This window comes from Heterodontus francisci, chromosome 20, assembly GCF_036365525.1.
Source record: "Heterodontus francisci isolate sHetFra1 chromosome 20, sHetFra1.hap1, whole genome shotgun sequence".
Lineage (NCBI taxonomy): Eukaryota > Metazoa > Chordata > Chondrichthyes > Heterodontiformes > Heterodontidae > Heterodontus > Heterodontus francisci.
The window spans coordinates 55004816-55021961 of NC_090390.1; the positions used below are offsets into that span (position 1 = coordinate 55004816).

The window sequence follows — 17146 nt, forward strand, 5'->3', positions numbered from 1 at the left end:
AATTAACTTCTGAATGAACTCAAGTCAGTGTCTGCCTAACTACAATTTTGACAATTAGGTACACACCTATACTTTAGCATCAAAACAGAACATTGCGTATTGTATGCTATAATGTTCCTAACCTCATAAAACAACACAACCACTGACTCACTGAGAACAGTTGGACAGGAGATTAGCTCCTGTAACATTATGAAAACTTTATATATGATTGATAATACTTCCTGCCTCATACTTTTGTAACAAAACCAAAATACTGCAGATGCTGGAAATCTGAAATGAAAACAGAAAATGCTGGAAATACTCAGCAGGACAGGCAGCATCTGTGGAGAGAGAAACAGAGGTAATATTTCAGGTCACCTTACACCTCTAACCTTTTGCCAGTTCTGATGAAAGACCGATGACCTGATGACCGGGAGGAATGTTATGCTCACTCCCATGTTGGGTTTGGAGGCGGGGAGAGCATATAATCAGGCGGGATGGTGGCGGGACCCAATTAAGGGCCTCATCCTGCTGCTGCCGGAATTAGCCCAGAGGTGGGCAGACCTGCTGCTACATGGGGACACGCCAAGCAAACCCGTGCAGGTTGCTTGCCAGGGGGTGGGTGTGGGTGGGGGTCCCTCATTAAAAGGCACACTGCCTGAACAAGGGGCCCAGCATTGGGAAGGGGAGGGGGGGGGGGCTGCTGAGAGCCTCCAAACCCCTGTGCCCTTGCTGCTGACACCCACCGCGAAACCCCTTCCACCCTGACTTACCTGTGGCCTGGTTCCAAGGCCTCAGGTGGGAGCGCTACTGGCAGCAGCTACTGCCTCTGCAGTGGTGCTGCTCAGTTAAAGTGCTGCTGCCTCTGATTGTCCAACAGCTCTCAGCAGGCGAGACTTCCACTGTCGAGGTCCTTGAACCCGGGCAAGGCCCACTGCTGTCCACTTAAGTGCTGAATTGGCACTTGATCCAGCGGGCCTTCCCCAGAGGAGGCAATGCAGGGTTCTCGCTAGTGCTTTTGCCGGTGGTTGAGACCCCGCTGCCAAAACAAAGTTCCGGCCATTAACTCTTTGTTTTTCTCTCCACAAATGCTGCCTGTCCTGCTGACTATTTCCAGCATTTTCTGTTTAAGTTTCATACCTTTAGACTCTACACTTCAAATCTTACAAAACATTGCAAGTTTCTATGTCACATTTGGAGTAAAATTGTTTAAAGCAATAAAGGCAGTTACTTAGAATCTACAAGCTCTCCAGCAGCAGGAAGCCCCAGAGTTGTAATGTCTGAATTGTTCATGTTTCTTAATTGACCTGTGTAGGATCTCAATCGTTCTTTACTTAGCAATTATACTTTGTATCCTCAATGGGACACATAATTACATTTTAGAAGCAAGATAAAGCATTGTTTTAAACAATATAAAATCTCTGTTCTTCGTCTGATTTGCCGTGAGCAGCAGCAAGGGATATTTTGTTAGTGACATAAGTTCAGTACAACTAGTATGCATATCAAACTTCAAAATAAAATATAAAGTAACAAAAGTAATCATTTGCAATTGACAGAGAGTTTCCTCAAATAGAAAATACCAGAAATACCAATTTATAATGTCCAGAATCACTCTGCTGTGTCACAATTATAGGCAAATTATTTTAGGCAAATTTCTTTGATTGGTTTGAATGTAAATTCCAACAATATTCTTCTATGCTTAAAAATGGAAACTGGTATTTGGAATATAGAGAAACTCCTCCCGCTGTCCCCCACTAACAAAAAATGCCTCAGCACAAAATCAGAATGTCTAGTTTATGCCTTAATAATCACACAACTCCACACGAGCAGAATAATACATTGTATGATATGGTATAACATTCCTGTCCTAACATAATTGCTGCAACACTAAGATGGATACATGTAACAGGGTTATTGCTATTTTCTTATAACTGAAGGAAATAATATAAAAATGCATTTATTCTCTCTCTTTCTTTTTGTAGGTATGTCTAAAGGCAGACTGATTACCTCCGCTAACTCACAACAAGAAAGTGCCTTCATGGCTTAAGAGCAAGATTGCGGCAAGCCACAAATCAGCTGAGGTTGGCTTTTCTTTCCAATGTTAGAGTGAACAAAAGAAATTAGTCAAGGACATTAATTGAAGATGTAGTTATTTAATGCACAATTGCCATGTACTTTTGCTTCACTATTACAAGATACATGACTGAGTACAATGCATTTAGGGACTGATTATACAGAAAATAAGTTTGCTTCATTTACTTTTAACAAAGACTTTCAAAAACCAACTCGACTATTTTATCAAGCTGAGCAACAGCCAATGAATTTACTTGCAACACTGGAGGTCAAAGCAGAGCGCAGGTTTGGATGGAGTGGACATATTTGTGCTTGGAAAGCAAAACTTGGCACCCTGTTTCTGGGAGTAATAATACTATGCCTAGTAATGACATCTTATATTTTAACTAGAGACCAACACAGGTTATTATTGACTCCATCCCCATTCCAGCACAGTACAAATAATGAAGAATTTCCAGAATTGGACTCTGCAGAAATTGAGGGAGGCACTGACGGACAGTCCTCACCATTTAATTGGTTAGAAAGAACCAATTATGCAACATCTGAACTTCTTATTGAAACTAGTGATTCCAAACTTCAGCTCATGCCAAGAAGACTGCCAGCGTTGGAGGATCTTGTAAAACAAGAGGCACATGTGAGTTGAAATACATTTTTCTTTTATGTATCTGCTACAATGTTTTCCATGAAATCTTCAACACATATTACTTAAGTATTTTTGCAACTTTCAGATGGGTTATTTTTAAATTAAAAGCTATATAGTGCACAACAATTTTCCACTTCGTATAATTACTAATAAATATACTATTTTAGTGGCATCATTCATGTAATTTAAGAATCTTGCTCTCAGGGCTGTAGTCTAGACTAATGCCATACCATACATGTCAGCTTTACAAGTTGTTGCAAGTAGCTAACAGGTTAGAATCACTTTAATGGAATACAGTTGTTGCTAAGGATCATCTTTTCCAGACAGTGAAAAACATCTTTCACTAGCGCTCCAAAAAACCACCATTACATACTGAAGTGCATTTTCTTGTGTCTCACCAAATATTGGCAGTGATTTTTGTTTTTAACATTACTTAGTAGTACTGAAGGTGGTGATTCATTAGGGATCGTAACTGGGAAGTTGGAGTATTGGATTTTGAGTAATAATGTAGTTCTTAGTTGGTTAACCCTGTGATGTATGGTATGGCATTAAGGCAAGTTCCAAGTTCAATCGTTGATAATCTTAGCCAGTGCAGCAGTAAGATTGAAAGGATAAGAAAGCTGTGTCAAGTCTTTCTCACTTTACATAACCACCCATAAATGAACAAAATGAGAAAAGCTCTCTGGCCCATAATCCTGTTTCCTTCACACATTTTGTACAGCCTACCATTTTATGGTACCACGCTCACCTATTTAATCACGACAAAGTTAAGTTGTACATAAGTACATCGTGACTCCATCCAGCAGTGATGAGTAAAGCTCCAGAATATCCATCAATCATTACATCTGCAATATTAAATCCTGGTCATTGTCCTTTAGAACACCCCAGCCCAACAACACAGTACAGTATCCTATGGAGTATTTGTTTATCTTAGTCTAAACTTATTGCTGTAACATTCAATGAGGATTATGTAATTCACATACACAGAATTTGAAAATCATTCTTTCAGTTTACATATTATGTATCTTGAGATTTAAAAAACTAAAATATGTTTTAAACTGAAGATGCAAAGTGCACCTTAATTTTCACATCAGTTCATTAAGAATATCCCAAAATACTAAGCATTTAGCTATATAAAATGCAAATTAGTTGCCAAGACACTATAATTCTCAAGGTTTCAGCAGAATCATAGATTCAGCAGATCCATATGTTTCATGGAGGTCTAAAAAGGAATTGTGAAGAGGGTTATAGAATTTATTTTTAAAAAGGAAAACTTTCCATTTATATAGTGACTTAGCACACCTCCTAGAAATGTCCTCACATTGAATTACTTATTTTGTGCAATTGTTGCTCTTATGTGGGTAAATACGGCCGTCTTTGACATACAGCAGGGCCCCACAAATGGCATTGAAACAAATGACTAGTAAATCAGTTTTTTTTTCGTGTGGTATTGTTTGTTGGAGGCCTCTCCCAGTCCTGGTGAGCAGTCGGGAAACCAGAATGCCAGCCAGTGGCAGTATTTTCGGGCTCCGTCCACCTCCATTCCCAACCTTGGTGGGGCCCAAAAATTCAGCCCAAAGAGTCTGAGTATAGAATTTTGAGTTCTCATAGGGTTCAGTTGGAGGCTAGCTGGCCTATGAGTGGATTGTTCCTTGATGGCATATATATTTGTGGAAGTTTTGTTCCAGAAATTCTCGAACATTGTAGTTCTTTAAATTGTATTCACTAAAGGAAAAGCCAGCATTTGCACTCTTTGCTTTAACCCAGGTTTACGCTCAGGTTTTTTTTATATACATGATGGGCTGAATTTTACTGGTCCCTCGACACCACGGATCGCGGTGCAGGTGCCGGTAAAATTCTGCGGGGAGAGGCCCGCCTCAACCCGTGACGTTGAGCAGGACATGCTGCAAATTGCTGGTGGTGGGGGGACCTCATGCAGCACCCCCCCCCCACCCGCCGCTTATGCGGTGGCACCCCAATTACAATATGTTAAACGGTCCTTACTTGTGCAGATTATGCAGCCCGTCGCCTCTCTGTGGACACCTCCAGATTTTTCGCTGAATGGGCAGCCGTCACGTGCTGTCCCGTTCACGATTCGAAAAGCCGGCAGGTCCTCAGAGGCAGAAGTTACGTTCTGTTTCAGGGGTCTCACTCTGCATTCTTAAAGGGAGGAGGGTGGGGGATATTCAGGGGTCTCACTCTGCATACTGGAAAGGAGGGAGGATGATTCTAGGATTACTGGATGGAAAGCTCTGCAGGCATGAAGGGAGGTACTGTGTACCCTCCCTCCATAAACAGTGTATGCTCTGCGTTTATTTGTGTTTGTGAAGGAGCAGTGGCACTCTAGTCACCCTGTGTGTGGGGAGGGTGCCAGAAAGGGTAGGCGCATTAAGGTTATATGGATGATGGGGGCAATTGATTCAGCTGGTAGGAACTTGATGTGGTCATGCTGTGCCACTCAGTGTTGGCCAAGATGGGCAATGCCATGGCACACCACATAGTTGATCCGTGAAAGCAGCTGATGTACCCATCAACACCAATCCCTGCCCGGTTAGGAACCTTCGAATACATGAAGGGTTCAACTTTAATTTATCAGATGGAAATAGCTATGGCTCATCCTACATTGTGTGATCTGCTCCTGAGGATCCATATGCACCAGATGCAATATCAACAGGCAGGTGCGATCCACGTAGAGGCCCCCAGTCGTGAGCAGTAGCCCGCAAGGGGAGCTCGCCATTACGATTGTCTTGCACCTACAGGCCCCACATGATATGACATTGGATGTCAGATCACCAGTGTCAGAGGCGATTGCGCATGTAGAGAGGGTGTTGACACGTCTCTGTGCCCTGCTCAAAGATGACCTGTGGCCCATGGGCTTTGGACATCCTATGCCATTGGTCCTCATAGTGGCAGTGGTTCTCAAGCTTGACGTCTGTGCAGCTTTTCAGGGGCCCACCTTTGTGGGGTAACACAGTCAGCAGTGCACCACTGCATCAGGGAGGTCACCGATGCCCTGCATCAGAGGGCCAGTGAGTATGTCCACTTCAGGACGGATTCTCACAGCCAGGCCCAGAGGGCCATTGGTTCTGGCACCATTGCCAGAGAACCAATGGTTGTAATGTTCATAGACTGCACTCATGTGGCCATCAGGCTTCCTGCCAGGCTACCACCTGCAGATGTCACCATTAAAGGAATCCTCTCAATCTAGGTGCAGCTGGTATGTGATCACCGCAGATGCTTCATGCAAATCTGTGACTGCTTCTCAGGCAGCTGCCATGACACCTGGGACCTGCACCAGTCCCAGCTGCCACCACTGTTCACTGAACTGGCTCAGATGGAGGGGTGGCTTCTTGGAGATAAGGGCTATCCCTTGCAGACATGGCTCCCGACACCAGTGAGAGACCTCACCATTGCTGAAGAGGAGAGATAAAACGCCAGCCACTCAGCTACAAGAGCCACAATTAAGAAGGAGATCAGCATGCTGAAAGAGCACCTCCAATGCCTAGATGGATAGGGTGATGCCCTGTACTACGGGCCAAAAAGGCCAGCTCCTTTCTTTGCTGCTCCGCACAACTACGCACCCAATAGGGACCAGGCCTGGCATGATGAGGAGAGACATCAACAGGATTCCTGCTCGGACTATGAGGACACTGACGACCTACAACATGAAAGATGCATGGGAGGGCAGATGGCACCCAGCCTCTGCACGCAGGGCTAGCAGTGAGTTAGGGATGTATGGAAGTGGCTTATCAGACAAAGGTTGTCTGCTCCATAGGAACCGACATGAGCTCTGCAAGCCACACATCACCCTCGCTCACCTGCTGTGCACCAGTGCACATCTGCAGAATCCCTGTGTAAACCATTAGAGGCAGCAGCTGACTGAGGCAATGTCCATGTCACTGCATTCATGGAGACGCTCATGAGTAATGGAGGCATGGCAATTACATTATTGCATACGTTGGCTCTCCTGAAGGGCCAATGGTGCAAAGGGATGTGATATTGGTGCTACATGCTGGCACACATCATTCGCACAGAGAAAAGGACACACATGTTGGTGAGGAACATTTAGTGAAAGACATATTTACATTGCTGTGACACCCATGCATTCCCATTTGTGTCAGTGTGTTCTCTGTAAACCTCTGTAATACCTTTTATGGTCTATTTAAGTCTCACCTCCTGGAATGTGCAAAATTAAGATTATTCACCCAGGTGCAACACGCCTACAAGAAGGAATGTTACACTTGAGTGGAAGAAGAGGATCGCAACTTCACAGGACACTGGGACACAGCAGGGTAAGTATGTGGCAGCAAAGTGGAAAGTGCTGGGGTCATTCAGCAGATCAGGCAGCACCTGTGGACAGAGAAGCAGAGTTAACTTTCAGATCTGTGCACTTGGACAAGTTAACTCTGCTTCTATTTCCACAGATTCTGCCTGTCCTGCTGGGTTTCTGCAGCACTTTCTGCTTTGCTGCAAGATTGACAGCAGCTCCACTCTTCAGCAGTCAGGTAAATATTTCTTTGACAGCTGTCAGGAAGCAGGTGCTGGGGCGCTTAAAATAGGGCCCCGCATCTGCTGCACAGCTGTCAAAACCTCTCTCACTGGGCCGAATGTCCCGCCTCTCCCCACGTAATAAGGGGAGGGCAGCTCAGCGCCATGATGCTAATGAGCCCCCGCGCCTAGTATTGCAGGGGCTCTGTGGCGGCTGCTAAATTCGGGCACCCCGCTGAGTTTAAAGGGCGCTGCCGCAGAGCGTGACCCCCGGATAAAATTCAGCCTGATGTTCTGCTCATTCATGCTTTCGAGAATCCAGTGCAGGTGATGTTAAAAGAGACAAAAACCATTTTGAAAGCGGGTAGCAAGATCAATGGTACATTCTTTATAATTCACACTTGTAACTGCAAAGTTCACACTGAACAGAATATTAGGCAATATCAAATTGTTTTGTTACAAATGTTTTACAAGGTGACATTCTATGCCATTTTGGCACTAAATTGCACAATCAGTTCAACCATTCTGTAAAAAAATTGTTTAATTAAATATCTTGCAATGTGGGGTCAAGATGGTTTTAAAATGAAAACTAGGTATTGGCTTCCTACAATATTTTGTTATTTTTATATTACAGATATTCTCTGTCATTCCAAGAAAGTTTCTTCAAAATGTGAAGAACCATTGTTGGTACACCAGATACACAGGGACTGCATCCATGGACCCTTATAAGAAAAATGCCTATTTTTTACACACGAAGCATTTCCAAACTATATCTGATTACTTGAGAAAGGCAATTTGGAAACACTTGCGACACCATGGTGATGAACACTACCGCCTCCGCTGCCTTCCTTATTTCTACATTATAGGACAACCAAAGTGTGGGACTACAGATCTGTATAACAGACTCAGGCTGCATCCTGAAGTGAGCTTTTCCATAGTCAAAGAACCTCACTGGTGGACAAGAAAAAGGTTTGGTAAGTGGCAGTAATGTTGCTTTTTCCCAGTATAGAGATAAGAAATTATGAACAAAGATGACAGTACTGGAGCCTACTTGTCAAACGTATGAGGAATTGTCAGGACTAATACTACTCCACAGTTTTGTGAATGAAAGGAAACAGTTACTCCATGAATATTTAACATAGGGAAAGGCGTGTTAGGGCTGTCTTTCATTATTCAACTACATAGATGAGAGTTCATTTTCTAGTTTTAAGAATATATGTCACATTTCAAAAAATAGATCTTAAACTCTTCCCACTTAAATCTGTGACTCTTCTGATGCCCTACGTCATTTTGAGAATTTCCAATTTCCTGGCCCCAATCGCCTCCTCTTCACTAGGGATGTCCAATCTCTCTGCACCTTCATCCCCCACCAGGATGGTTTGAGGGCTCTACGCTTCTTCCTTGAACAGAGGCCCAACCAATCCCCATCCACCATCACCACCCTCCTCTGCCTGGCTGAACTTATTCTCACATTGAACAACGTCTCCTTCAACTCCACTCACTTCCTTCAAGTGAATGGTATTGCTATGGGTACCCGCATGAGTCCTAGTTATGCCTGTCTTTTTGTGGGATATGTCGAACATTGCTTGTTCCAGTCCTACTCAGGCCCCCTCCCCCAACTCTTTTTCTAGTGCATTGATGACTGTATCGGTGTTGTTTCCTGTTCCTGCCCTGAACTGGAAAACTTTATCAACTTTGCTTCTAATTTCCACCCTTTTCTCACCTTTACATGGTCCATCTCTAATACTTCCCTTTCCTTCCTCGACTTCTCTGTCTCCATCTCTGGGGATAGATTGTCTACTAATATTCATTATAAGCCCACCGACTCCCACAGTTACCTCGACTACACTTCTTCACTCCTGTAAGGACTCCATTCCATTTTCCCAGTTTCTCTGTCTCCGACGCATCTGCTCAGATGATGCTACCTTCCATGACAGCGCTTCTGATATATCTTCCTTTTTTCCTCAACTGAGGATTCTCCCCCACTATGGTTGACAGGGCCCTCAACTGTGTCCTGCCCATTTCCCACACCTCTACCCTCACCCCTTCCCCTCCTTCCCAGAACCACAACAGGGTTCCCCTTGTCCTCACTTTCCACCCCATCAGCCTCCACATCCAAAGGATCATCCTCTGCCATTTCCACCACCTCCAGCATGATGCCGCTACCAAACACATCTTCCCTTCCCCTGTCAGCATTCTGAAGGGATCATTTCCTCCGCGACATCCTGGTCCACTCCTCCATTCCCCCCACCACCTCGTCCCCTTCCCATGGCACCTTCCCCTGCAATCGCAGGAGGTGTAATACCTGCTCATTTACCTCCTCTCTCCTCACTATCCAAGGCCCCAAACACTCCTTTCAGGTGAAGCAGCGATTTATTTGTACTTCTTTCAATTTAGTATACTGTATTTGCTGCTCGCAACGTGGTCTCCTCTACATAGGGGAGACCAAACGCAGACTGGGTGACAGCTTTGTGGTAAACCTCCGCTCAGTCCGAAAGCATGACCCCGAGCTTCCGGTTGCTGGCCATTTCAACAATCCCCCTGCTCTCATGCTCACATCTCTGTCCTGGGATTGCTGCAGTGCTCCAGTGAACATCCATGCAAGCCCGAGGAGCAGCACCTTATTTACCGATTAGGCACGCTACAGCCTGCCGGACTGAACATTGAGTTCAGTAATTTCAGAGCATGGCGGGCCCCCCTTTTTATTTTTATTTTTAGTGTTTGCCTTTGCTCCATGACCTTCTGGTCAGTTATTCTCTGTGACCTTGTCCTGTCAATACCTTCTCTTTTGTTATCTCTTGCCCCACCCCTGCTTTACTTGCTCAAAACCTTTTACATTTCTAATATTTGCCAGTTCTGAAGAAGAGTCACTGACCTGAAACATTAACTCTGCTTCTCTCTCCACACATGCTGCCAGACCTGCTGAGTATTTCCAGTATTTCTTGTTTGTGATTCAGATTTCCAGCATCCGCAGTATTTTGCTTTTATTACATATACCAAGGGACTGTCAAATTATTTGCTGCATCTATAATAATAATACTCAGCTTTTTGTCTGTCCAGACTGCGTTTTTGATTAGTCAGTTTAAGGGGTGCATCTGTTGGTGGGTTTATTTAGTGGGTGGTGCCTGGCGCAGGCGGAGGACTGAAGCATCTGATGCACATGCAGCTGCCAACGGTTGGTGTGTCACTGTCCCCATGCAAAGATGGAGTCTGTGTATATGTGAAGCGGTACAGTATCTCCTTGACAGTTATGAAGGTCGGTTGTATTTTTTTTAAAGCTAGGGGTGGGAAATCAGTGAGACGTGCCAGGATTCGTCCTTTCCTCTCACCTCCCTCTGGTGGTGTTAATGTACAGTAGCTGGGAGATTAGTATTTGAGAGCGTTACCTAGAATCACCTCGGCAACGACTGGTTCAGTCAGCAGCAATGTACTGGCCGTAGTCAGCAGTCAGGATTGCAGCAGGACTGTCCCGGGAAGGTAACCACCACCATTAAGGAGTGAAGCTGTTCCACTTGTGAGTCAGCGCTGCCTTGTATTTAATAAAAGCAAAAAACTGCAGATGCTGGAAATCTGAAATAATCTGATGAAAGCTCACTGACCTGAAATGTTAACTTTGCTTCTCTCTCCGCAGATGCTGCCAGACCTGCTCAGCATTTTCCAGCACTTTTTGTTTTTATTACTGCATTGTATTTAGTTTGGGCAGAACTGATGAATTTTAATTAGATGGTTTTTCATAATGTCAGCTAAGGAGCTGCTCCTGGCCAGGTTGGGGGTGGTCAGGGTCACTATGGAAATGTGGTGGGATGGGGATGGTTTGGGAAGGATGGAATTGCATCAGATGGGGATGGCATAGGATAGAGGGGATGACATGGGAGGGGTGAATGAGATGAAGGAATTGTGGCAAAATAGCAGGGGCAATTATTTGATACAACGTATAATTTCAAAAGCTATTCTTTGTGCTAAAAATGAAGATTCACTAGATTTTGATTGAAAATATTTTAGAAAAGCTGTCAGGTGAATTAAGAGAAGACATCAACGTTGATTCAGGGATGGTCAGAGCAGAATGAGGATGGAATGACATGGGAGGAGTGGGTGGAAGGGGATGGAAGCGGGGTGGTTGATGTGAAGGAATTGGCTAAGTGTGTGGACACTTATTTGTTACAACTTATGATTCAAAAGCTATTCTTTGTGCTAAAAATGAGGTGCATTAGATTTGAATGAAAAAGTTTTAGAAATGCTGTCATGTGAATTAAAAGAATACATCAGCCTTGGTTCTATAGACAAAGAGTATGGTAACAGTCTATACCCTCCAGAGTTTCTACAAATATAAATAAGCCGCAAGGCCAGATTCTTGACAAAATTTGCATTTATATTCCTAGGCCTGTTTTTACACATTGAGCTTTATGAAGCTTTTTTCAGAGTGAGAAGTTTTGATTCTGTTAACGTCTTTGGTGAAAGAATAACTAGAAATCCTGGCCGAAATTTTACGCCACCCCAACGAGCTGGATGGTGGCGGGGGTGGGGGGAGGGGTTGGGGGGCATGGGTGTGACGTAAAATGGAGTGGGAGACTTTCCCGACCTGCTCCCGCTTCCACCCCCCCTTTACATAGGGCGGGGGGGGGGGGGGGCAGAAAATGGCTTGTCCGCCCCAGGCCAATCAAGGTCCTTAAGTGGCCACTTAACAGCCACTTAAGGGTCTTCGCCCATCTCCACACAGATTTTACATGTGGCAAGTGGGCATCCTGGAGCCGGGAAAAGCCGCCTGTGAAAACCAGGCAGCTTCTGATCGTCTGGGGGGGTGGGCCCCCAGCACCCAACATGCCCCTCCGCCCCCCAACTTCCCCCCCAACCAACCACCCTTGCCTCGCCGGGGCCCAACCGATTACCTCCAGCGAGGCAACCTAAACCTACCTGTCTTCCCGGCTCCATGTCTTCGGCTCAACTGCCATCCCAGCAGTGGCCACTGCTCCCGGTGGCGATGCTGGAACTAAGAGCTGCCGGCCCACTGATTGGCTGGCAGCTCAATGAGGCGGGAATTCCTCCCTCAGGCGGGTGGAAGTCCCGCCTCTGAACATGTAAAGCCTGGGATCCTGTAAAATGTGTGTCGGATCCCCAGGCGAAGCGGAAGTGGCTCCTGTCTGCCCAATGTGAAATCCCGGCCCCTGTATTTAAAGAAGTTCTGTTGCAATAGAGATTTGACTGCTCATTACTGAATATTGTGTACAAGATAATCTGACATAGAAAACTTCCAGACTGGGGTTGGAAACTAAATGGGGAAGAGCAAAGGGATCCCAGGTTACAGGTGAACAATTTATTAAAAGAAGCATCACAGTTCAGTAAAGAAACTAAAATTGCTAACAAAATGCTCTGATTTATTTCTAGGGGAATAGAATTCAAAAGTAGTGAAGTTATGTTAAACTTGTATCGGACCCTGGTCAGGCTGCATTCCAAGTACTGTGAACAGTTCTGGTCTCCATACTATAAAAAGGACATAGAAGCACTAGAAAAAGTGCAAAAAAGATTTACGAGGATGGTACCAGAACTGATTATGAAAAATTGAACAGGTTGAGGCTAATTTCTTTACGAAAAGAGAAGAATTAGAAGTGACCTGACGGAGTGCTTTAAATTATGAATGGGATGGACAGGGATATGTGGCAAGACTATTTTTACTTGTAGCAAAAGACAAAACTAGGGACCATAAATACAAGAGTTTTCGCTCGATTTTCACTGTTTTTTCAGCATTATACAAAAAAAGAAATCAACACAAAACATCACAGTATTGTAAGCACAAATTCTGTTCAGCACAACTCAAGTTTCTGTAGTCATTTGCGTTAGTTTTAAAGACACCAGGCTGGAAGCAGTCTTGGCCCATAGGTAATCACCATTGGGAGCATCTGCTAATTGCATTCATTTGCAGGCCGACAGGGAGGCTTCAAAAACTAAGCTGGTTCTTTTGGGCCCATTGTTTGGTATGTTCCATAAGCTTTTAAATGTGATTTTTGTTTTAATTCATTAAGAATCTGACTAACTTCAATATAATTAGAAAGCAGTTTGATAATGTTTTTAAAAAAGTACATTTCAGCAATTTAAAATTAAGCTACTCAGAGGTGGTGGATTGGTGCTATTACTAAAATGCTTATTTTTAGTGATAAGCCTGTTTTTGTTGCTGTTTTAATCAAACTTCACCATGTTATCACTCTTAAATTTTTAAATTTACTTTCTGAAAAAAAATTATATGTGGCGCAGTGGTTAGCATCGCAGCCTCACAGCTCCAGCGACCCGGGTTCAATTCTGGGCACTGCCTGTGTGGAGTTTGCAAGTTCTCCCTGTGTCTGCGTGGGTTTCCTCCGGGTGCTCCGGTTTCCTCCCACATGCCAAAGACTTGCAGGTCGATAGGTAAATTGGCCATTATAAATTGCCCCTAGTATAGGTAGGTGGTAGGGAAATATAGGGGACAGGTGGGGATGTGGTAGGAATATGGAATTAGTGTAGGATTAGTATAAATGGGTGGTTGATGGTCGGCACAGACTCGGTGGGCCGAAGGGCCTGTTTCAGTGCTGTATCTCTAAACTAAACTAAACTTAAACACTGCCCGATTGTGCTGGTTCACAGCATATTTTACATTTGGCAATATGCAAATGAATTTGAACTGATTCGCATGGGGAAAAGCACTTCAAACTTGGCGCAATTTGTAGTGGAATCTGCAATTGCGCCAAAATGGGAAACTCTATCCCAAGATCGTTACTGTACTAATAAGTGCAATAGGGAAATAAGGAGAAATTTCTTTACTCAGTGATTAGAATGTGGGTGAGGTAAATTGCTGAGATATTTTTAAAAGAAAACTAGACATGCATGAGGGAAAAGAGAATAGAAAGATATGTGAAAGACTGAGATGAAGTGCACACACGATGGGTATGCACAGGAGCATCCCGACGGACTGGGACTAGCAAGGACAAATGGTATGGGAAGCAACAAATAACTTTTAAAAAATGGATGTAAGAATTGCTTCCATTAATGTGCATAGCATTAAATCCACTATGCGATGTGTTTCAACCTTGGATTACCTTGCCAAGGTCAAAGCCAACCTACTGTTTCTGCAGGAGTGTGGAATACCACACCTCAGCACCTACAGGCAGTGGTCGCGATGGTGGTCCCACGGGCCATCGATCTGGTCGGGAGGTAATGATTGCCGTTCCTCCGGCCTGGGTATTCTGCTGCGGGGAGGTAACTTCACCATCTCCGAAGTTAAGGAGGTGGTGGGCGGTTGCCTCCTCGTAGCAGACGTGATGTACAACAACGCTCCGCTCCAGTTGATCAACGTGTACGCCCCGGTACAACGCAGCGAGCGGCTGACCGTCTTCCAGCAGCTCCCACTGCTGCTGGCGACGTCCAGGCCGGTCATCCTAGGCGGTGACTTCAACTGCATCATCGATGCAGCTGGACGATCCGGCAGTGACGACAGCAAACTGGACGCTATGTCCAGATTCCTAATGGAAACAGTTAAAGATGCCAAACTGCACGACGTCTTCAGCAAACCTGCAGACGGAGCGCAGCGCAGATACACATGGTCAAGATCGGACGGGTCTGCCCATTCCAGGATTGACTTCCTGTTTGTGTCCCGTGCTGTCACGGTCGGATCCACCGACGTCAAGCCGGTGTTCTTCTCCGACCACTGCCTCTTACTGGCCGACTGTCACTTACAGGACGACCAGCGGGTTGGCAGAGGGACGTGGAAGCTCAATGCTACACTGCTGATCCCAGAGAACGTTGAGGAACTCAAAAGGGATTGCAAAGGTTGGAGGACCGTGAAACCCCTCTTTGAGTCTCCAGTTCACTGGTGGGAAGCGATCAAGGAGAACATCAAGAGGTTCTTTATCCACAAAGGTGTTCAGAGGGCGAGAGAGAGACAGAGGGAAATGTCCCGACTCCAGAAAATTATGCAAAATCTACTCCGGTTGCAGTCAATGGGGGTCGAGGTCAAAGAGGACCTCCAAGAGGTGAAGAGCCAGCAGGCCTCGCTCTTTGCCAAGGAGGCCTCCAAGGTCATCTTCCGGTCCAGAGTCCGCTCCATCGAGCAGGATGAGACGTGCTCACGTTACTTCTTCCAAAAGGTACACAGAGAGAGCTCTGTTATCAGCAGCCTGAAGGAAGAAGATGGTTCGGTAACGTCTTCGCAGTCCGACATACTAAGGATCAGCAAATCCTTTTATGCTGGGCTGTATGACGCGAAGCCCACAGACAGCAGAGCCTCCCAGTCCTTCCTGTCATCTATCTCAGAGGTCTTAGATGACAGCAGGAGGGAGAGATTGGACAAGCCGCTAACTCTGGACGAGCTGACAAAGGCCGTCGAGTCCTTCGAGACGAGTAAAACTCCCGGGAGCGACGGCTTACCGGTCAGGTTGTACTCGGCCCTGTGGGACTGGGTCAGCCCGGACCTGCTGGAAGTATACGAGAGTATGCTCCTGGCCGGCAGCATGTTAGAATCCATGAGGAAAGGCATCACCACCCTCATCTACAACCAGAAGGGGGAGAGGGCAGAAATCAGAAATTGGCGGCCCATCTCACTGCTTAATGTTGACTACAAGATTCTGTCCAAAGTCATAGCCAGTCGAGTCAAATCTGCTCTGGAGTTGGTGATTCACCCCGATCAGACCTGTACTGTACCCGGCAGGAAGATCTCTGATAGTCTCGCGCTACTCAGGGATACGATCGCCTACGTACGGGACAGGAGGGTGGACACCTGCCTCATCAGCCTGGACCAGGAGAAGGCTTTTGACAGGATATCGCACACCTACATGATAGACGTGCTTTCCAAAATGGGGTTTGGGGAGGGAATCTGCAATTGGATCCAACTGCTCTACACAAACATCAGTAGCGCAGTCTCAATCAACGGGTGGGAATCGGAAAGTTTCCCGATCAAATCTGGAGTCAGACAGGGCTGTCCTCTCTCCCCGGTCTTGTTTGTTTGCTGTATTGAACCCTTTGCTGAGTCTATTAGGAAGGATGCGAGCATAAGAGGGGTGACAATCCCAGGCAGCGGAGGCACTCAGGTCAAAGCCTCCCTGTACATGGATGACGTCGCCGTCTTCTGCTCGGATCCGCTGTCCGTGCGCAGACTGATGAGCATCTGCGACCAGTTCGAACTGGCCTCGGGAGCCAAAGTTAACCACGGCAAGAGCGAGGCCATGTTCTTTGGGAACTGGGCTGACCGATCCTTTGTCCCCTTCACCGTCAGGTCAGATTACCTGAAGGTGCTGGGGATATGGTTCGGAAGGGCCGGGGCGTGCACCAAAACATGGGAGGAGCGAGTAGCCAAGGTACGACAAAAGTTGGGCATGTGGGGGCAGCGATCTCTCTCCATTGTGGGTAAGAACCTGGTCATCAGGTGCGAGGCGCTCATGTTGTTGCTCTATGTGGCGCAGGTCTGGCCCATACCCCACTCCTGCGCAGTGGCAGTCACCTGAGCCATTTTCCGCTTCATCTGGGGATCTAAAATGGACCGGGTCCGGAGGGACACGATGTTCAAATCTCTGGACAAGGGCGGGAAAAATGTACCCAACGTGGCCCTCATCCTGATGACCACCTTCGTGTGCGGCTGCATCAAGCTGTGTGTAGATCTCCAGTACGCAAACTCCAAGTGTCACTACGTGCTGAGGTTCTATCTGTCCTGGTGTTGCGAAGGATGGGCCTGGGCACATTGCCGCGGAACGCTCCATGCAGTTGGGCCGTGCCATACCACCTATCCTTCGTGGAGCAGTTTCTGCGGGAAAACACCTTTGACCACCGGTCCATCAGGCAGTGGTCTGCACGGAATGTCCTCAAGGCCCTACGGGAAAAGGAGACGGTGGATGCTGTCGGATGGTTCCCCGAGCAGACCGTCAAAGTCATTTGGCGGAATGCCTCATCACCAGAACTTTCAAACAAGCACCAAGACGTAGCTTGGCTGGTGGTGAGAAGGGCCCT

At 46.0% G+C, this 17146-nt stretch overlaps 1 protein-coding gene across 2 annotated transcripts in view; it reads left to right on the plus strand.

The window, feature by feature from the left end:
* chst15 (carbohydrate (N-acetylgalactosamine 4-sulfate 6-O) sulfotransferase 15) overlaps positions 1-17146 on the plus strand; it is a 102423-nt gene that overhangs the window by 51780 nt on the left and 33497 nt on the right. For both annotated transcript variants that reach the window (XM_068052809.1, XM_068052808.1), the window contains exons 2-3: positions 1962-2686; positions 7818-8157. In XM_068052809.1, the coding sequence (XP_067908910.1) occupies positions 2192-2686; positions 7818-8157 (835 nt within the window). In that variant the 5' untranslated portion in view covers positions 1962-2191. The remainder of the gene's footprint in view (positions 1-1961; positions 2687-7817; positions 8158-17146) is intronic.